At 45.3% G+C, this 22,505-nt stretch overlaps 1 protein-coding gene across 10 annotated transcripts in view; it reads left to right on the forward strand.

The window, feature by feature from the left end:
- The window catches only part of LOC129831305 (microtubule-actin cross-linking factor 1-like), a 258,379-nt gene that overhangs the window by 89,841 nt on the left and 146,033 nt on the right, over nt 1-22,505 (forward strand). For 9 of the 10 annotated variants that reach the window (XM_055894583.1, XM_055894588.1, XM_055894594.1 and 6 more), the window contains 2 exons: nt 6,723-6,784; nt 20,192-20,281. In XM_055894583.1, the coding sequence (XP_055750558.1) occupies nt 6,723-6,784; nt 20,192-20,281 (152 nt within the window). Of the gene's footprint in view, nt 1-2,790; nt 3,344-6,722; nt 6,785-20,191; nt 20,282-22,505 lie in introns of those variants that run through there. The other variant, XM_055894585.1, reaches the window with a different exon arrangement.

A 22,505-nucleotide genomic window follows, 5' to 3' on the forward strand; every position in this document is an offset into this window, starting at 1 on the left:
TTATAACCCCAAACAACCTGCAACATAACCTTATAACCCCAAACAACCTGCAACATAACCTTATAACCCCAAACAACCTGCGTCTCTATAGTGCAGGTTATCCCATACGTAGACACACAGCATCTCCTCCTAATAAGGTTTACACTGCCCAAAGTCACAAGGAGCCCAAATTCAATATGTGCTAATCTGATGACTGCTCCTCCAGGGGGCTGCCAGGGGGGGCCTGGTAACTGGGGGGGGGGATTATGTAGCAGCCAGGAGCGGAATATCAGCACTTTCTTTCAAAACCTGTTACCCGATACAGGAGTGATTTGGATATTTGTGAATATTGCAGCTGGATATTTTGGGGAATACCGCTTCAAATGTTGGTCCGGTTGATTTTAGATTTGCTGTAGGAGTTAATTGACTTTTTATTTGGTTTATACGTTCATAACAAAGAGGATGTAGGGGGAAAGATGGGAGAGGGAGGGAGATGTGCCACTGCTGACAGAGACGGAGAGTGATGAACTCTGACATTTGACGACGGAGAAAGTGAAATGGAAACAGAGGGATCCCACTCTGAAATGTGGAAAAAGAAGATTTGACAACGGGAGGAGAAGACTTGGTGGAGCGGGGACTTCCTCTGTTTAAATTGAATGAGACTGAGGATCGAAGCGACAGAAGACGAGAGATTAGACGTGATAACAAGAGAGGGAGGGAGCGAGGGATAAGCATACTGCGTGGTATTAAGAGCGTAAGCTCTGCCTGGTATTTATAGTTTGGAGGGCCGGGGGAGAAACGGAGCGAATGAACAACGCTCTCACTCTACAAACGGAGGAGAGAGAGTCCTCTTGAAAACAAGGATGGAGTGAGCAGAGGGAAAGGCAAAGGACAAGAGAGAGCGAGAGCCGAGGATTGGATATGCGGAGAGAGTAAAGAGGTCACTATAGGAGGAGAGAAACACAGTTCCTTGAGTGACGCATCATCGACAAGAGGAGACTCTTCCGGCGGAGCGTGTTGTCATTGTGTGTCACGAGTGTGTGTGCGTGCGTCACTGCTTTTGTTGGGGCCGTCTAGGCGTTGTTGTGTGCCAGCTCTTGTGTATGCTAAACTATAGGTTTTTACCTGGTCTCAGTATTTCCATAAGGAACTACAGATTTAAAACTGGCATCTGGCCAGAGCAGCCATTGCTGTGACGTCACCCTTGACTGCCAGACTCCCAATGATAATGTCAATGTTCCGGTCACATGTTCATATGCCGTCACGCTGTTGTTCTACGAAGCGAGGTTGTTGCGGCTGTTTTAGCTCACTCTCCGTTTCAGTTCGACTATTGATTTTGTTCCAGTTTTTAAATGGAAGCATGGCAATTATTCTAGGGGCTAGCGTAGTGAAAGGTTTTGAGACGCTCTAGGCAACATCGACAGATTTTTAAGGGATGTAGGAATAGGCTAGCTGAAAATGCTGTTGCGTCAAGGGAATGCTTAGTCATAGGAAAGGGGGCTCCATTTTGACATTTCAGTCATTTAGCAGACACTCTTATCCAGAGCGTCTTATAGTTAGTGCGTTCATCTTCAGATAGCTAGCTGGGACAACCACATAACACAGGCATAGAAAGTCCATTTTCCCTCAGAGTAGCTATCAGTAGGGTTACAATGAAGGATGAGTCGACGCTGGGGATTTAGATTGCCAAGACTAAAGTGTGTGTTTGTCCTGTTCTGTGATTGTTCGTGGGTGTGTATGGTGTCAGGGGACGGTGGCTCTCAGCTCGAGACACATCTTGTTCACTTGTAGCTAGCTGGTGTTGTGCCAGTCTGCATAGAACCAGACTGGAGAGGAGAAATCTGATCTGGACATTTCTCCAATATACCTCCTCATACACACTACAGCCCTGACCCAAAGCATATTTGTGTCATTTTCTCACTGACCAAGGCAGCTACTCAGATTATTATGATTATCTGAAGTAGCGTCTCTCTGTCTCTCTGTGTCTCTGTCTGTCTCATCAGATGACATCACAAGCTCAGCAGATCATTTAGTGATCAGACGAGCGGTCTTAAACACACACAGACCACTCATTGGACAGCCAGGGGGTTTCTTCTGGGATTGTGGCAAATTTGTGTTCCCAGGCCTAGAAAGAGGAAAGAAAAAGAAAAAGATTATATTGATGTTGGTTACAGTCTAGGGCTAGCAGTGTCTGGTTTCTGTTAGAGAGAGCTGTGTGTGTTCACATGGCAACAGACTGGAATCTAAACACTGGAGTCTGCCGCTTGCTTGATTGCTTGAGTGGATGACATCATCATAAAGGGACGCTTCAGCACATTCTCTTTTTGACTTCCTTATTATTTACCTCAACCACAGTTTGATAAACCATCTCCCTCTACAACTACTTCCTTCCTTTGCTCTGGAAGACTGAAGAAGGAAAATCCCTCTTATTTCCAACTGTGAACGGCAGACAGTTTCCTCAACCCGCTGTTGCCCCGTCTTGACAGCGTACACATCTTAACCAGAGGACTGCAGCCTTAAGATACTTTTAAAGAGAGCGGAGGGAGAGGCGGAGAGAGAGAGAGAGAACCGCATCTCTGAACCTGCTTTGTCTGCAGAGCCACTGCTCAACAGCTGCGTTTTAGAGCACAAGGTGTCTGTCCTGCACCAGGAGTAGAGTGAACGAAAGATTGTGCCTCAGACCAGCGCGGTAGCAGGGGACAGGAGTGACCGAGGGAGTGCGAGACAACAAGAGTGGAAGAACCAGAGGGAGGGGTTGGAGGGGCGGCCCTTATTTGCCGGAGGGGAGGGGCAGCCTGTGACTTTGACACACACGTGTGACTGCTCCGGCGAGAGAGCTGGTCAGGAGTTTTGAAATGGCAGCGACCGCAAGACCGGCGGAAAGAGAGTGGGTACAAGGGAGCGACAGGCGGAAAGAGGCAACCCAGAAATAAGTCCCTCTACTTGCCTGAGACGCGGGGAGACTAGTCCTTGCAATAAGTGTTTTTGGGAGAATCAAATTCATTGGAACCCTCTTGTTTTGACATTGTGGAAACTGGAATAACAATTTGTGTACTGTGCCTCTCCCTGGTGTGCTACCTGACTTGGAATAAGACACGTAGACTTCCTTTGAGAGAGACTACTCTTGTTCTGGGATTGCGGAATAGTTACTTGTTTACATTGCCTCTCTCTGGTGTGCTACCTGACTTTCGGAATCACATGTGGACTTGCACTGGGAGAGAAATGAGGAAGTGGTTTTAGAAGCCAGGTGAAGGAAAGAGGAAGGAAATACAGAAGGATAGAACGGTAAAAAGAAGGATGTGGCGGGACTACCATAACGAGTGCAGCCTCAATGCCCACCTGCACTCTATCATGTGCTGTGCAGGTCAGTGTGTGTGTAAGAGACCGTATGTGTAGTGTATGCATGTGTTGTGCACTGTATAGTAGCTAAGTGTTATTTACATAGGCTCAATAAAACGTTTGTCTGCGTGTAGGCCGTCACCGTGTGTGTCCTGTGTTTGTACATTGAATAAAACGAATATAAATGCAACATGCAACAGTTCATATAAGGGAATCCGTCAATTGAAATAAATTCATTAGGCCTTAATCTATGGATTTCACATGACTGAGGAATACAGGTATGCATCTGTTGGTCACAGATACCTTACAAAAATAGGTAGGGGTGTGGATCAGAAACCAGTCAATATCTGGTGACCACCTTATGCCTCACCCAGCGTGACACATCTCCTTCACATGGAGTTGATCAGGTTGCGTGATTGTGGCCTGTGAAATGTTGTCCCCACTCTTCAATGGCTGTGCGAAGTTGCTGGATATTGGCGGGAACTGGAACACGCTGTCGATCCAGAGCATCCCAAACATGCTCAATTGGTGGCATGTCTGAGTATGCAGGCCATGGAAGAACTGGGACATTTTCAGCTTCCAGGAATTGTGTACAGATCCTTGCGACATGGGATCGTACATTATCATGCTGAAACATGAGGTGATGGCGGCTGATGAATGGCACGACATTGGGCCTCGGGATCTCGTCACTGTATATCTCTGTGCATTCAAATTGCCATTGATAAAATGCAATTGTGTTTGTTGTCCGTAGCTTATGACTCCCATTACCATTGCCCCATGGTTGCGTTAGGGTTCTCTGTTCACAACGTTGACATCAGCAAACCGCTCGCCTACACGATGCCATACACAATGCCATGTCTGCCATCTGCCCGGTACAGTTGAAACTGGGATTCATCCGTGAAGAGCACACTTCTCCAGTGTGCCAGTAGTCATCGAAGGTGAGCATTTGCCCGCTGAAGTTGTTTACGACGCCAAACTGCTGTCAGGTCAAGATCCTGGTGAGGACGACGAGCACGCAGATGAGCTTCTCTGAGATGGTTTCTGACAATTTGTGTAGAAATTCTTCAGTTGTGCAAACCCACTGTTTCATCAGCTATCCGGGTGGCTGTTGGAAGCCGGATGTGGAGGTCCTGGGCTGGCGTGGTTACACGTGGTCCTGCGATTGTGAGGCCGGTTGGCAGTTCTGTCAAATTCTCCAAAACGTCGGAGGCGGCTTATGGTAGAGAAATGAACATTAAATTCTCTGGCAACAGCTCTGGTGCACATTCCTGCATTTAGCATACCAATTGCACGCTCCCTCAACTTGAGACATTGTGTAGTGTGGCAAAACTGCACATTTTAGAATGGCATTTTATTGTCCCAAGAACAGGGTGCACCTGTGCAATGATCATTTTGTTTAATCAGCGTCTTCATATGCCAAACCTGTCAGGCAAAGGGTAAATGCTCACTAACAGGGATGTAAACAAATTTGTGCCCAGTATTTGAGAGAAATAAGCTTTTTGTGCATATGAAATATTTCTGTGATCTTTTATTTCAGCTCATGAAACATGGGACCAACAATTTACTTTGCGTCTATTTGTGCACTATATCGACCAATGTTTACAGTGTGAAGACTCACTCTAGTAGTGGTAGTGTGTGCGCACATTATTTGTGTGTTTGTTTTTGGATGGTGTTGAGGGGGGTATACTGCTGAACAATGTCTCCCTGTGTGGTGGAATGCGTGCCTCTCCGTGGCTGTCACACATACATACAAACACAGCACACAGTCAACCCTGTTGGTTTACAGGCTCTGCCCTTGGCAATGGACGTGTGTTTCCACTGGCAGTTGCCAATGTGGGGTATCGTGTTAATTCCCATGCCAACCTCTAGGGGGCGCCATGCTTGTTTAATATGCTGTCACCAATACCCGGTTTTGATGAAGACACAGCCTCACCTAAATGTCCCAAAGAAATCCATCCACCACTGAGCCGGCTAGGCCAGCTTACCAGGCAGGTTTGTTAACCAAGGCATGCTTTTCTGTCGAAACTGTTTAGCAAGACTGTGTTCAAAATGTGTGTGCCTGGGGTGTGCCCCCTGAGTAAAATTGTCATAATGAGTCATATAGTGTGTGTGTGTGTGTGTGTGTGTTACCTTGCCCCGCTAGGTTTGACCACGTTCAGGTATTTGACCTGATAGTTTCCACACTAAAATATCAGTCTGTCATTATTACAAAGAGCCTGAAGGCTGATATAAAAGCTCACTAAGACCACTTGTGTTTACATACTGTAATGGGAACGTGTGGTGTGTGTGTAATGTATGTAGGCCTATCTGGGGAGAGGAAGTGAGACAACCTATCCCCCCCCCCCCCCACATAGCGACTGTGTTTATAGTGTCACCTTGGCAACCACATCAACAATGGAGCCTATCAAGGTCAAATAGGGGAAATACCAGCAGGAACTATTCTCTGATTGGTTGGAGCAGAGAAGGGGAGAAAGCAGTCACTAGTTGCCCATGCTAAAAAAGACAAGTGTGAATATAGCCAAATATGATATATTCTCATTAAGATATACGATTGGAATGTGACTTTTGGTTAGTGGTTCAAATCATGTTATCTGTTAAATAGGTCCACAACTTAAATCCTTTCTAACATTGCATGGTGGTAACAACCAGGGGAAAGCGGGAAGAGGCATGCCAATGGAGCGAGTCAGATATGAACGGGAAGGCGGGAAAAGCAAAGCTACCCATCTGCATGTCATACATAGAGACCCGGATATGAGGAGAATGAGTGGCTCCACGTGGGGGAGGGGAAGAGATAACAGCAGCGAAGCCTGTCGTCAGGTTCTGTCCTGGGCATTGCCGTGTCACTCCTCTAGGTGACGTGGTCTGGACTGAGCTCAGAACAGACGGCAAAGGAAATGGGCTGGGAGGCTACTGCGTTGTGCTAAGACCCCTGGCCCTGTCTCTGCAGGCACACACGCGCATGAACCCCCCCCTCCCGCCCCGCACGCAGGCACTCCAACAAAACACACACACACCATGACTCAGTACTTAATAAAGCAGAGAAAAGCCACATATTGAGCTGGTCAATCCCAGCTGTAGCTGCAGAGACAGGGCCAGGGCTCTTAGCACAACGCAGTAGCCTCCCAGCCTATTTCCTTTGCCGTCTGTTCTGAGCTCAGTCCAGACCACGTCACCTAGAGGAGTGACACGGCAATGCCCAGGACAGTAGCGTGCGGCCTGCACCAGACATCTAGCCCGGTTAAATCAGGTTGAACGCTGCACTCCCAGACAGCCTCGGTACAGAAATGTTTCAGGGCCGTTGGAAATGTTTCAGGGCTGTGCTTCTAAATAATACAGCTCTGAGGAATGACGCTGCACCGTACTTGTTATTTAATGAACTCTCCTTCTCCCTCCCTCTTCTCCAGATGAGCGAGACAGGGTGCAGAAGAAAACCTTCATGAAATGGGTCAACAAACATCTCATCAAGGTACGGTAATGCATCGCAGCATCATTTTGGGGGTCGGTGGGGAACACACACACACACACACACACACACACACACACACACACACACACACACAGAGGTATCGTGACTCAGACCATCGTAAAAATGAATGAGCTAGGATGGTAGTTCTGAATTAGTTTTTATATTCCACACAGGGCTGAATGAGCCGTGCCCTGCCTCCAGCACTGACTCAGTTATGTTCCGGCTGTTATTATCTGCCGCACTAGCTAATAATATGATTAGATGCATTTGCAGGGCGAGGTGATAGCATGATATTTCTGTCTGGCATTAAATCAATTGAATAGTTTTAGTGTATCTCTGTTGTCTGTATGGGGTTATCTGTGTTTGTCTGTCTGTGTTGCTGTGTCTGTCTGTCTAGGTGCTTGTTTTTACGTTTTCTTATATATCTTTTTTCTGGGTTCTCTCACTGTGTGTCTTATCTCAAATATTTATAAGAAAGTCTGTCTGTCCAGTGGCCAACTGTTCAAGCACCACCACCCCCCCACCACCATTGGCTGTATCATTGAGCATCTTGACTGGCTGCAACACTGCTTGGTATGGCAATAGCACGGCCCTCGATCGCATGGCTCTACAGAGGGTGGTGCGGACAGCCCAGTACATCACTGGGGCCGAGCTTCCTGCCACCCAGGACCTCTATATCAGGCAGTGTGGTAGGAAGGCCTGGAAAATGGTTAAAGATTCCAACCACCCAAGCCATAGACTTTTCTCTCTGCTTCCCCACGGCAAACGGTACCGGTTCATCAAGTCTGGCACCAGCAGGCTCTTGAACAGCTTCTATCCCCAAGCAATAACACTGATAAATAGTTTTTTAAATAGCTATCGGAGTTAACCTTGTATTTTTATTGACCTTTTTTTGTTGTTGCACTGTCTCTATGCACACTCACAGGGCCCTACACACACACACACACACACACACACACACACACACACACACACACACACACACACACACACACACACACACACACACACACACACACACACACACACACACACACACACACATGCACATACATTTACACGTACATCCACTCACATACAAGCTGCTGCTACTCTGTTTATCTTATATCCTGATGCCTAGTCACCTTCAGTGGTGGGAAGTGCTTAAGTAAAAATACTTCAAAGTACTATATCTGGTATTTTATCTGGTACTTACCCCTTTTTGGGGATCTGTACTTTCCTTTCTATTTGTATTTTTGCATACTTTTGTTTCACAACATTCCTAAAGCAAATTATGTTCTTTTTACTCCATGTATTTTCCCTGACACCCAAAAGTACTAATTACATTTTGAATGCTTAGCAGGACAGGAAAATGGTCTAATTCACAGACCCCTACAGCCTCTGATCTGGCGGACTCACTAAAGACATGCTTCAGTTGTACAGTTGAAGTCGGAAATTTACATACACCTTAGCCAAATGCATTTAAACTCAGTTTTTCATAATTCCTGACATTTAGTCCTCGTAAAAAATTCCCTGTCTTAGGTCATTTAGGATCACCACTTTGTTTTAAGAATGGAAAATGTCAGAATGATAGTAGAGAGAATTATTTCAGCTTTTATTTCTTTCATTACATTCCCAGTGGGTCAGAAGTTTACATACACTCAATTAGTATTTGGTTGCATTGCCTTAAACAATTTAAACTTGGGTCAAATGTTTCGGGTAGCCTTCCACAAGCTTCCCACAATAATTTGGGTGAATTTTGGCCCATTCCTCCTGACAGATCTGGTGTAACTGAGTCAGGTTTGTAGGCCTCCTTGCTCGCACACGCTTTTTCAGTTATGCCCACAAATTTTCTATAGGATTGAGGTCAGGGCTTTGTGATGGCCACTCCAATACTTTGACTTTGTTGTCCTTAAGCCATTTGCCACAACTTTGGAAGTGTGCTTGGGGTCATTGTCCATTTGGAAGACCCATTTCCGACCAAGCTTTAACTTCCTGACTGATGTCTTGAGATGTTGCTTCAATATATCCACATAATTGTCCTACCTCATGATGTCATCTATTTTGTGAAGTGCACCAGCCCCTCCTGCAGCAAAGCACCCCCACAACATGATGCTGCCACCCCCGTGCTTCACGGTTGAGAAGGTGTTCTTTGGCTTGCAAGCGTCCCCCTTTTTCCTCCAAACATAACGATGGTCATTATGGCCAAACAGTTCTATTTTTGTTTCATCAGACCAGAGGACATTTTTCCAAAAAGTACGATCTTTGTCCCCATGTGCAGATGCAAACCGTTGTCTGGCTTTTTTATGTCGGTTTTGGAACAGTGGCTTCTTCCTTGCTGAGCGGCCTTTCAGGTTATGTCTATATAGGACTCGTTTTACTGTGGATATAGAGACTTTTGTACCTGTTTCCTCCAGCATCTTCACAAGGTCCTTTGCTGTTGTTCTGGGATTGATTTGCACTTTTCGCACTAAAGTACGTTCATCACTAGGAGACAGAACGCGTCTCCTTCCTGAGTGGTATGACGGCTGCGTGGTCCCATGGTGTTTATACGTACTATTGTTTGTAAAGATGAACGTGGTACTTTCAGGCATTTGGAAATTGCTCCCAAGGATGAACCAGACTTGTGGAGGTCTACAATTTTTTTTCTGAGGTCTTGGCTGATTTCTTCTGATTTTTTTCCATGATGTCAAGCAAAGAGGCACTGAGTTTGAAGGTAGGCCTTGAAATACATCCACAGGTACACATCCAATTGACTCAAATGATGTCAATGAGCCTATCTGAAGCTTTTAAAGCCATGACATGTTCTGGAATTTTCCAAGCTGTTTAAAGGCACAGTCAACTTGGTGTATGTAAACTTCTGACCCGCTGGAATTGTGATACAGTGAATTATAAATGTAATCTGTCTGTAAACAATTGTTGGAACAATTACTTGTGTCATGCACAAGGTAGATGTCCTGACTGACTTGCCAAAACTATAGTTTGTTAACCTTTCACGAGTATCTACCCCGGGTCCGGGAGCACCCACCACCCCCCCCACACTGAGTAGCATAGCCTAGCATAGCGTCACAATTAAATAGTAGCATCTAAATATCATTAAATCACAAGTCCAAGACACCTAATGAAAGATACAGATCTTGTGAATAAAGCCACCATTTCAGATTTTTTAAATGTTTTACAGGGAAGACAAAATATGTAAATCTATTAGCTAACCACGTTAGCAAAAGACACCACTTTTCTAACTCCATCAGTTTCTTACTCCATCAGGTGCTATCACCAATTCGGCTAAACTAAGATATTGATAGCCACTAACCAAGAAAAAACCTCATCAGATGACAGTCTGATAACATATTTATGGTATAGGATAGGTTTTGTTAGAAAAATGTGCATATTTCAGGTAGATATCATAGTTTACAATTGCACCCACCGTCACAAATGGACTAGAATAAATACATAGAGCAACGTGTTTACCTAATTACTAATCATCAAACATTTCGTAAAAATACACAGCATACACTAATCGAAAGACACAGATCCTGTGAATACAGACAATATTTCAGATTTTCTAAGTGTCTTACAGCAAAAACACAATAAATCGTTATATTAGCATACCACATATGCAAACGTTACCAGAGCATTGATTCTAGCCAAAGAGAGCGATAACGTGAACATCGCCAAAATATATTAATTTTTTCACTAACCTTCTCAGAATTCTTCAGATGACACTCCTGTAACATCACATTACAACATACATATACAGTTTGTTCGAAAATGTGCATATTTAGCCACCAAAATCATGGTTAGACAATGACAAAAGTTGCCCAGCTGGTCAGACAATATCGTGCGCCATATTAGACAGTGATCTAGTCGTATACATAAAAACTCATAAACGTGACGAAAAAATATAGGGTGGACAGCGATTGATAGACAATTTAATTCTTAATACAATCGCTGATTTACATTTTTTAAATTATCCTTACTTTTCAATACAGTTTGCGCCAAGCGAAGCTACGTCTAGCAAGATGGCGTCATAAGCGATTAACATTTTTCGACAAACACGATTTATCATAATAAATTATTCCTACTTTGAGCTGTTCTTCCATCAGAATCTTGGGCAAAGAATCCTTTCTTGGGTCTAATCGTCTTTTGGTGGAAAGCTGTCCTCTTGCCATGTGGAAATGCCAACTGCGTTCGGCATGAACTGGAAACCTGCCCGGCGCTTCAAAGTGTCTCAGAAATAAATGTCCCAAAATGCGCACTAAGCGGATATAAATTGCTATAAAACGGTTTAAATTAACTACCTTATGATGTTTTTAACTCCTATAACGAGTAAAAACATGACCTGAGAAATATTACTGGCTACACTAATGCTTGGAAAAAGAGCAGGTCGGTGTCCACCGCGCGCCCGACGCAGCTGGAAAAGAGTTCCTACCTACAGGTTTTTTTTTATTTATAGTGGCTGTGATTGCGCAATCGATACCATTCAAATCGTCATCACGTAAAGGCATCCAGGGGAAGACGTAAGCAGTGTCCGTATCCTGATAGCGTTCACAGTGGCCTTTAAACTGACTCCAGATCAGGGGCCAAAATGTGTGAAATCTGACTCCATGTCAGGGAAATTGCTGTAGAATGAGTTCTGTTCCACTCAGAGACGAAATTCCAACGCCTATAGAAACTAGAGAGTGTCTTCTATCCAATAATAGTAATAATATGCATATTGTACAAGCAAGAATTTAGTAGGAAGCCGTTTAATCTGTAATGCAATTATGCTAATGAGAAAACAGCACCCCCTGTAGTCGCAAGAAGTTAACAAGACATTTGTGGTTTTAATGACTCCAACCTAAGTGTATGTTAACTTCCAACTTCAACTGTAAGTGGTGTCTGAGTGTTGGAGCACCTGGCTATCCGTAAATAAATAAATAAATAAAAGAAAATGTGGCCGTTTGCGTTGCTTAATATAAGGAATTTGAAATGATTTCTACTTGTACTTTCTATTAAGGTATCTTTTACTTTTACTCAAGTCGGACAATTGGGGACTTTTTCCATCACTGGTCACCTTACCCCTATATATACACTACAACCGCTGAGCCGTTGTTGCTCATAGACCTTTCCACTGCACAATAACAGCACTAACAGATGCCTGGCCTGCTAGTGCTTCCCCGGTCATTTTACAAGCTGACATGTTGGAAAGGTGACATTCTATGACGGTGCCACGTTGAAAGTCCCTGAGCTCTTCAGTAAGGCCATTCTACTGCCAGTGTTTGTCTATGGAGATTGCACGGCTGTGTGCTCGATTTCATACACCTGTCAGCAACGGGTGTGACTGAAATAGCCAAATCCACTCATTAGGAGTGTCAACATACTTTTGTATATATAGTGCATCTACGTCCACTCAAGTATGCTGCCCAAGGAACTGACACTGTAGTATCCTTATTTACTTATTATTTATTTATTATTTATGGTGTTATTCTTATTCCTCATTAGTTGTTGTAATATTACGTTGTTATTGATTACTGCATTGTTGCGTTTTGAGTTTGCAAGAAAGGCATTTCACTGTACATGTGTGTGACGTTGAAACCTGAAACTACCGTAGACGTAGATCACATAGACTGGGCATTCCACCACATGACTGTGGAATGAGGCGTCTGACCTCATCACTCTAGTGCGATGCGTATATCTACGCTGTAATGTAATGTCGGTCAGACGGACTGAGGATGGGCAGCAACGTTGGCACAGACACACACACACCGCTGGCCCGGCGCCCTGTCTGTAACATTAGACAATGTTCAGTTGGCGTTAAGGAGAGTTTTATTTACTGGAGCTGGAGGGAGCAGTGACCTTTCACTGTCTGGGAGGGGAGGGAAGTCATTAAATAAAGAGGGAGAGCGGTGGAAAGGAAGGAGGAGGGAGGGGAAGAGGACTTAAGGAGAGAGAGAAGAATAGAGGCAGAAATATGACTTAAGAAAGGATGTATGGTTTGCAGAGAAATAAATGAAAGGGTTAATGACACCTGTATTTGGTATTGATATACATTAATACCCACTGGGATTCTGGAGGAACTGGTATTTCCTCATCAATCTACACACAATAAATACCCCATAATGACAAAGCGAAAAAAATATATATATAAATTAAATAAAGAAATGCCTTATTTACATAAGTATTCAGACCCTTTGCTGTGAGACCTGAAATTGAGCTCAGGTGCATCCTGTTTCCATTGATCATCCTTGAGATGTTTCTACTACTTGATTGTAGTCCACCTGTGGTAAATTCCATTGATTGGACATGATTTAGAAAGGCACACACCTGTCTATATAAGGTCCCACTGTTGACAGTGCATGTCAGAGCAAAACCAAACCATGAGGTCGAAGGAATTGTCCGTAGAGCTCAGAGACGACAGGATTGTGTCGAGGCACAGATCTGGGGAAGGGTAACAACAAATGTCGGCAGTATCGAAGGTCCCCAAGAACACAGTGGCCTCCATCGTTCTTAAATGGAAGGAATTTTGAACCACCAAGACTCTTCCTAGAGCTGGCCGCCCGGGAAAACTGAGGAATCGGGGAAGAATGTCCTTGGTCAGGGAGGTGACCAGGAACCAGGATCGAGTGAAAGATGAACGGAGCAAAGTACAGAGAGATCCTTGCTGAAAACCTGCTCCAGAGCACTCAGGACCTCAAACTGGGGCGAAGGTTCTGCTTCCAACAGGACAACGACCCTAACACTCAGCCAAGACAACTCAGAAGTGGCTTCGGGACAAGTCTCAATGTCCTTAAGTGGCCCAGCCAGAGCCCGGACTTGAACCTGATCGAACATCTCTGGAGAGACCTAAAAATAGCTGTGCAGCTTGAGAGGATCTGCTGAGAAGAATGGGAGAAACTCCTCAAATACAGGTGTGCCAAGGTTGTAGCGTCATAGCAAAGAAGACTCAAGGCTATAATCACTACCAAAGGTGCTTCAACAAAGTACTGAGTAAAGGGTCTGAATACTTAAATAAATGTGATATTTCAGTTTTTCATTTGTAATACAGTTTCGGGTCTCTCTCTCACACACGCTTGGAAAAAGTGAAGGGGTCTGAATACTTTCCGAATGCATTGTAAGTTAATTGACTCGTGGCAGGACGTGTTGTACAGTCTTAGACTAAGACCAAAGCGATACGTCTTTCGTCTATTGTAGTCCGGATGGAATGAATCCAGGTTCCTTTTCTAATCCTGTCCTATCAGTCTAGTATCTAATACCGTTGACAGTCCACCCTAACGCAGGTGTTTACATAGCACAGAGCTCGTGGCTGTTCAGCGGAGGCTGACAGACAGTACAGGTGACGACACGAGCCAGTCAGTCTACCTGTTCCTGTGTTTGTCTTGGCTCCCGCTATTCACTGACATCACTCCGATCTACCTGACTGCGCCCATGTTTATATCAGCTGACAGACAGGTGGCTGTGGTCGGGTTGTGTGTGTGTGTGTGTGTGTGCCGTCATGTGGTCAGGTCCGGGTGTATGGCTGCCAGTCGGAGTGTTTGTGTGTGTTGGTGTGTGTGTGTGTGTTGGTGTGTGTGTGTGTGTACAGATCAAACACACACGTCCATATAAACACTGCCTTCACCACAAACTGTTGGGACCTGTGTTGACAGCTCGCCAGGAATGCAGTGACACAACTAGGGCTGGTTTTCCAGACACCGATTTTAACCTAGTCGTGGACAAAAAAAAACATATTATACTGAACAAAAATATAAACGCAACATGTTAAACCCTCAAACTCAACTCTGGACCTTGAAGCCAGTGCCACTGCATTTTGTTCTAATCAGGAACTGATTTAGAACTTGGACACTTGGTGCAATTTTAATTATGAGGCAGAACATAAAACCAGCAGGCTCCGGACCTCGTAGGGTAAGAGTTGAATATCCCTGATGTAAAGTGTTTGTCCCATGTTTCATGAGCTGAAATAAAAGATCCCAGAAATGTTCCATACGCACAGAAATCTTATTTATCTCAAATTTTGTCCACGACTGTATTTCCATCCCTGTAAATGAGAATATCTCCTTTGCCAGGATAATCCATCCACCTGACAGGTGTGGCATATCAAGAAGCAGGTTAAACAGCATGATCATTACACAGGTGCACCTTGTGCTGGGGACAATAAAAGGCCACTCTGAAAAGTTCAGTTTTGTCACACAACACAATGCCACAAATGTCTCAAGTTGAGGGAGCGTGCAATTGTTACCAGAGAATTGAATGTTCATTTCTCTACCATAAGCCGCCTCCAACGTTATTTTAGTGAATTTGGCAGTGCGTCCAACCGGCCTCACAGACCACGTGTAACCACGACATCCCAGGACCTCCACATCCGTCTTTTTCACCGGACAGCTGAGGAAACAGGAGTATTTATGTCTGTAAGAAAATCCTTTTGTGGGCAATAAACTCATTCTGATTGGCTGGGTCTGGCTTCCCAGTGGGTGGGCATATACCCTCTCAGGTCCACCCATGGCTGCGCCCTGCACAGCCATGTGAAATCTATAGATTAGAGCCTACTGCATTTATTTCATTTGACTGATTTCCTTATATGACCTGTAACTCAGTAAAAACGTTGAATTTTTTGCATTTTATATTTTTGTTTAGTATATTTGGAGAATCTCCATTTCAAAAGCTTTTTAGCTCAGAACTCGGCTTAATATGTGTCCGGGAAACCAGCCTTCAGACACACACACAGTAGATCTTTACCAGACAAGGCAGGGAGCTGTGGCACATGGAGACATTTAGTTGCAGAAAGAGGACAGAAGAAGACAGTGGATACTAGTGTCTTTTGGTGGATCTCAACAGAAGAAGCAGAGTGTGCAGTGCACCAATATACACTGAGTGTACAAAACGTTAAGAACACCTTCCTAATATTGAGTCGCATCCCCCGTTTCGCCTTTGTCGGGGCCTCAATTTGTCGGGGCATGGACTCTACAAGGTGTCGAAAGTGTTCCACTGAGATGCTGGCCGATGTTGACTCCAATGCTTCCCACAGTTGAGTCAAGTTTGCTGGATGTCCTTTGGGTTGTGAACCATTCTTGATACGCACAGGAAACTGTTGAGCGTTAAAAAAACAGCAGCAGTGCAGTTCTTGACACAAACCGGTGTGCCTGGTACCTACTACCATACCCCGTTCAAAGGCACTTACATCTTTTGTCTTGTCCATTCACCCTCCGAATGGCACACATACACAAACCATGTCTCAATTGTCTCAATGCTTAAACATCATTCTTTAACATGTCTCCTCCCCTTCATCTACACTGATTGAAGTGGATTTAACAAGTGACATCAATAAGGGATCATAGTTTCCCCCCGGATTCACCTAGTCAGTCTGTCATGGAAAGAGCAGGTCTTCTGTACACTCAGTGCAGATGACCCCAAAAACATGAGTTCAGCCTCGCATACAAAGAGACTTTATGTACTAACTAGTGTGTGTGAGACCCAGGTGCACTGTCTCGTTGGGTGGCACCACTCTAACTGTAGCACAGCAGTGGAGCCGACCGCTGCGAGTAACCAACCGTGACGTTTCCGCTGACTGAACAACACCCAGATACAGCATGCACGTTTTATCAACCCCAAACACAGTTTACGGTAGTCTGGTCCCAGATCTGTTTGTGCCTTCTAACCAACTCCTTTGGTCATTGCCACCCTTAACATGCACAGATCTGGGACCAGGCTTCTCTCCGTGTGTCTCAAAGCTGAGCTGTGATTCAGCAACTAAAGAAATGACTGCACTAGTTGTGTAATCATCTACATTCCCACCAATTATGATTACAACACATTGACGTGTCGTACTTCGGAACTCCCCGTGTCAAGAAGTGGCAGCAAAATGGAATGTAAATCGGTTGAATAGGGAAGACATGCATTGAATCAGAGGCAGAGAAATAGTTCCATTTAAGTGGAATGAAGATGACCACGCACACACACACACGCCCGCGCGCTAAAACACTCTGTTATCGCACGAGAGATCATTTCCAGTCAGAGTAATAACAACCCCCCCATGATACCCATCTAATTAACACACGATCAACTCTTCAACACCCACGACCAGCCTAACACATCCCCTCTTTCTCATCACGCACCGAGGCCAACCTTCCACACATCGATGGATAGAGTGTGTTTATTAGCCAGAGAGCATTGAGAGACCGAGGGAGAGATGTCGACTGAACAGGGGACTGGGAGCAGAAGCAACGGAAGGAGAGGATAAAGGAAGCGAGCAGGGCAACAGAAGGATGTGAGGAAACATTCTAGATGGCTTCCTCTCTCCTTGTGTGTGGGGTTAGGCTTCCTAGCAGGAGACTCCGACTCTATTTCCAGTCCTAGACTATTGAGATGCACCCATGAGGAGAGCTGACCGTTGACCAACAGGACATAGAGAAGGCCCGTTGTTTCTGGGGCCGTTCGGCTCCTCGGATTAAAAGGCACAAGTCGCCCTCTGCTGGATGAATGTGGAATTTACGCTATTGCAGCTCACGTATTTGAAATGCAGTGAAGTGTTTTGTATTTTTACAGCTTGTGCCGTTTGCGGTGTTATGTAATATAGCACAGTGGTCCTCAAACATATATGTGTTGTGAATGTGAGCCACTAAAAGCCTGGCCTAGGCTCATGTGAGAGTTTTAAGATGATTCTGGGTGCTGAGATTAGTCTAGGCCTAGTATGGCTCGAGCCACAACCCAGTTTTACCCAGAGCACGAGGACTGTTTTAATCAAACACGTAACCCCAAGACATAGAATTTAAGTCAGGTCAGTGTACACACACACCCCTCCACCACTGGCCCCTGCCCTTCAGCTGTCAATCACGCCAAGGTAACCAAAGAGCACTGTGGGAGTTTATTCTCTCAGGTCTGTGATGGGGATGCTTTGACTCGCACCGCGTGTTCACACAGAGGACTCCTGTCTTTAAGACGACCTTTCTATTTCTCGGTTTTTGTTTCTCTCTCCCAATATGTTCCTAGGTTATCAGTCGCTCAATGCAGACCAAGAATGTAACACAAGCAAGAGTGGCTACGTCTCCTTATAATGAATTGCTAGTACGTAATCCCTGTCTTCTAGAAGCCTTGTCATGTTCTATCACACTCAACTGCCCCTTCACTCAGCTTTCTTTTATTGCTTCTCCTCATCTTCATTTCTTTCCTGTCATCCTCATTTCCTCAGCCTTTTTTTTCTCTCTCCCTCATTTCTTTCTCTCTCCCTCTTTTTCTTTCTTTCTCTCTCCCTCTTTTTCTTTCTCTATCCCTCTCTTTTTCTCTTGCTCTTTTTTTTCTCTTTCTCTCGTTGTATGTACGTTTGTAATGTGATTGTGTGGAGGTTGTGGTGGTTTGCAATGTGTTTTTAAGGGTAGGGAGGTATTTTTTAGTCTAATGAGGATGTCTCATAGAAGTAGGACAAAAAGTCTCTCTGTATTTCTCTGCTCTGCTCTCGATAATGGCTCCATTGCCTCCAGTTAAACCACACGTCATTGTCAGCTGTGAATGAGACAGTAATTAGCCTCCGTCGCCTCTTTCTAAATGCCAGTCCCTCCTTTCCTTTCTCTCCCTCTTTTTTAATTCCTGGTTCCTAGCACTGAGCTGTTTAGCTTAGTCATTGGGAGTCCATCAGCAGGGTCTGAGAAAGATGGCCCACTTTCTCACAAAGGGTGACGAAATAGGCCTGCCAGCTGCTGAGTCGCCGTGCCAACGGTTGTCCCCGGACATCTCGGCCCTGAGACGCCACATGGGGTCACAGCCGGAGCGCAGTGTTTGTCATCCTGGCAACTAGGGTCCCTAGGAGCATTGCTTATGTCAACAATGCTATGTAAACACTGAGATGATTTGAACAAGATGAATACGTAATTAACTCTGTTTTTCTTTTCCTCTCTCTCTCTCTCTCTCTCTCTCTCTCTCTCTCTCTCTCCCCATCTCTCTCTCTCTCTCTCTCTCTCCCACTCTCTCTCTCCCCATCTCTCTCTCTCTCAATTCAATTCAATTTGCTTTATTGGCATGACGTAACAGCGTACATATTGCCAAAGCTTATTTACAATATAAAAATGAGAATCAAAATTGTCAACGGGACAACAGTAACAACAATAACCAAGGGTCAAAATAACCAACACATTCAACAATAACAATAAACATACAGTAGAGGACATGTGCAGGTTGATTGGTCTGTCAGACACTGTCCCTCATCTTATGGCAGCCAGCAATGTAGTGCACTGCCAACCCACAGCTCTCTGCGTCCTCCCCCAACAGGACGGGTAGCCTATCCTCATCAGAGAGGTCTTTGAAACCTGGAATAAGGGTTTCAAATTTGGGGAAATTACACTCTCTAATTGTTTTATATTTTTGACATTTTGTCAGGAAATGCAGCTCTGTCTCAGGTTCTGCTGTTGTGCAGTGGTTGCACAGCCTTTCCTCTACAGGGAGCCAGGTTTTCCTGTGTCTACCCTTCTCAATGGCAAGGCCGTGCTCACTGAGCCTGTACTTTGTCAAGGTTTTTCTAAGGTTTTGATCAGTAACCATGGTCAAATATTTAGCCACGGTGTACTGTCGATTTAGGGCCAGATAGCACTGCATTTTGCTTTGTGTTTGTGCTTGTGTTTCCCAATAAGTAATATAGTTTTGTTTTGACTGTGTTGTAATTTGGTTTATCCTGATTGATTGGATGTTCTGGTCCTGAGGCTTCAGTGTGTTAGTAGAACAGGTTTGTGAACTCAGCCCCAGGACCAGCTGGATGAGGGGACTCTTTTCTTTGCTCAGCTCTTGGCATTGCAGGGCTTGGTAATGATATGAGAGGGGGTCACTGTATTTTAGATGTTTCCAAAACTTAATTGCTCTTTTTTGAGTTTTTATTATTAGTGGATATTTGCCTAATTCTGCCCTGCATGCATTGTTTGTAGTTTTCCTCTGGACATGTAGGTGAATCTTACAGAACTCTGCATGCAGGGTTTCAATGGGATGTTTGTCCCATTTGATGAAATCTTGTTTTGCAAGTGGACCCCACACCTCGCTGCCATAAAGTGCAATTGGTTCAATGACATATTCAATTAGTTTTAGCCAAATTTTAATAGGTATTTCAATTTGAATTTCCTTTTTAATGGCATAGAATGCCCTGCGTGCTTTCTCTCTCAGTTCATTCACTGCCTCATTAAGGTGTCCAGTTGAGCTTATTTTTAAACCTAAGTAATTGTAGTGTGTGCAGTACTCTATATATTTTGTACCAATTGAGAACTTTGGTCTAATTCCCTGAGATCTGGATCTTCTCTGGAAAATCATCATTTTAGTCTTTTTGGGGTTTACTGCCAGGGCCCAGGTCTGGCAGTACTGCTCTAGCAGGTCCAGGCTCTGCTGTAGGCCGTGTGCTGTGGGTGACAACCGACATAGGTCATCTGGGAAGAGCAGCCATTCAACCTCTGAATTGTTTCATCTCTCTCTCCCCGTCAGGTGAGGAAGCACATCACAGACCTGTACGAGGACCTGAGAGATGGACACAACTTGATCTCCCTCCTGGAGGTCCTCTCTGGAGTTACCCTGGTAAGACACAAACACACAAACAAACTCAGCAAGACACACCCGGCCACCAACCTTCACACCTCGACGACCATCACACACACTAACAACTGTTACATTGTGTACCGGGGCATGACCCTGAGACACACCCTCCCTCACATTGAGAAAGACCTCTTTAAGGGAACTCGGGTTGATTAACACATCGTTGTCTAATAATGTCAATATTACAGTGAGGGAAATGCATGTGTCCCTATCTAAACCCTTTATTCCTTATAGTGCACTACTTTTGACTAGAGGCCAATGGGGCCTGGTCAAAAGTAGTGCACTATGTAGGGGATAGGGTGCCATTTCAGAGGCAGGCAAAGACTTCTCGGAGCACATGATGACTCATTTCTAAGAGCACATGGTGACTCATTCCTAAGAGCACATGGTGACTCATTTCTAAGAGCACATGATGACTCATTTCTAAGAGCACATGATGACTCATTTCTAAGAGCACATGATGACTCATTTCTAAGAGCACATGGTGACTCATTCCTAAGAGCACATGGTGACTCATTCCTAAGAGCACATGGTGACTCATTCCTAAGAGCACATGGTGACTCATTTCTAAGAGCACATGATGACTCATTTCTAAGAGCACATGATGACTCATTTCTAAGAGCACATGGTGACTCATTTCTAAGAGCACATGGTGACTCATTTCTAAGAGCACATGGTGACTCATTTCTAAGAGCACATGGTGACTCATTTCTAAGAGCACATGGTGACTCATTTCTAAGAGCACATGGTGACTCATTTCTAAGAGCACATGTTGACTCATTTCTAAGAGCACATGGTGACTCATTTCTAAGAGCACATGGTGACTCATTTCTAAGAGCACATGGTGACTCATTTCTAAGAGCACATGGTGACTCATGTCCCGGGGCACATGGTGACTCATGTCCCGGGGCACATGGTGACTCATGTCCCGGGGCACATGGTGACTCATGTCCCGGGGCACATGGTGACTCATGTCCCGGGGCACATGGTGACTCATGTCCCGGGGCACATGGTGACTCATGTCCCGGGGCACATGGTGACTCATGTCCCGGGGCACATGGTGACTCAGGTCCCGGGGCACATGGTGACTCAGGTCCCGGGGCACATGGTGACTCAGGTCCCGGGGCACATGGTGACTCAGGTCCCGGGGCACATGGTGACTCAGGTCCCGGGGCACATGGTGACTCAGGTCCCGGGGCACATGGTGACTCAGGTCCCGGGGCACATGGTGACTCATGTCCCGGGGCACATGGTGACTCATGTCCCGGGGCACATGGTGACTCATGTCCCGGGGCACATGGTGACTCATGTCCCGGGGCACATGGTGACTCATGTCCCGGGGCACATGGTGACTCATGTCCCGGGGCACATGGTGACTCATGTCCCGGGGCACATGGTGACTCATGTCCCGGGGCACATGGTGACTCATGTCCCGGGGCACATGGTGACTCATGTCCCGGGGCACATGGTGACTCATGTCCCGGGGCACATGGTGACTCATGTCCCGGGGCACATGGTGACTCATTGTAACTGACAGACGGGTGGACTCATTGTAACTGACAGACGGGTGGACTCATTGTAACTGACAGACGGGTGGACTCATTGTAACTGACAGACGGGTGGACTCATTGTAACTGACAGACGGGTGGACTAACATGAGACTGCTGACTGGTCCACCTAGAGCAGGAATGGGCAGTTCCAGTCCTCGAGGGCCTGATTGGTGTCACAGTTTTATCCCCAGCCCCAGCTAACACACCTGACTCCAATAATCAACTAATCATGATCTTCAGTTTAGAATGCAATTTGATTAATCAGCTGTGTTTGCTAGGGATGAAGAAAGCGTGACACCAATCAGGCCACCCCTAATCTAGACGCTGATTCTCCTTTTACTGTCTGTGTGACGCATTCACCTCACATTTCAACCACAGAGAGTGTGTTACTGTGTATGAGAGAGTGTGTGTTACTGTGTATGAGAGAGTGTGTGTTACTGTGTATGAGAGAGTGTGTGTTACTGTGTATGAGAGAGTGTGTGTTACTGTGTATGAGAGAGTGTGTGTTACTGTGTATGAGAGAGTGTGTGTTACTGTGTATGAGAGAGTGTGTGTTACTGTGTATGAGAGAGACTGTGTGTGTGAGAGATACCTTGTGAGAGAGTGAGAGGGATACTGTGTGAGAGAGAGGGATACTGTGTGAGAGAGAGGGATAC

Source organism: Salvelinus fontinalis, chromosome 32, assembly GCF_029448725.1.
Source record: "Salvelinus fontinalis isolate EN_2023a chromosome 32, ASM2944872v1, whole genome shotgun sequence".
In the NCBI taxonomy this organism is placed as follows: domain Eukaryota; kingdom Metazoa; phylum Chordata; class Actinopteri; order Salmoniformes; family Salmonidae; genus Salvelinus; species Salvelinus fontinalis.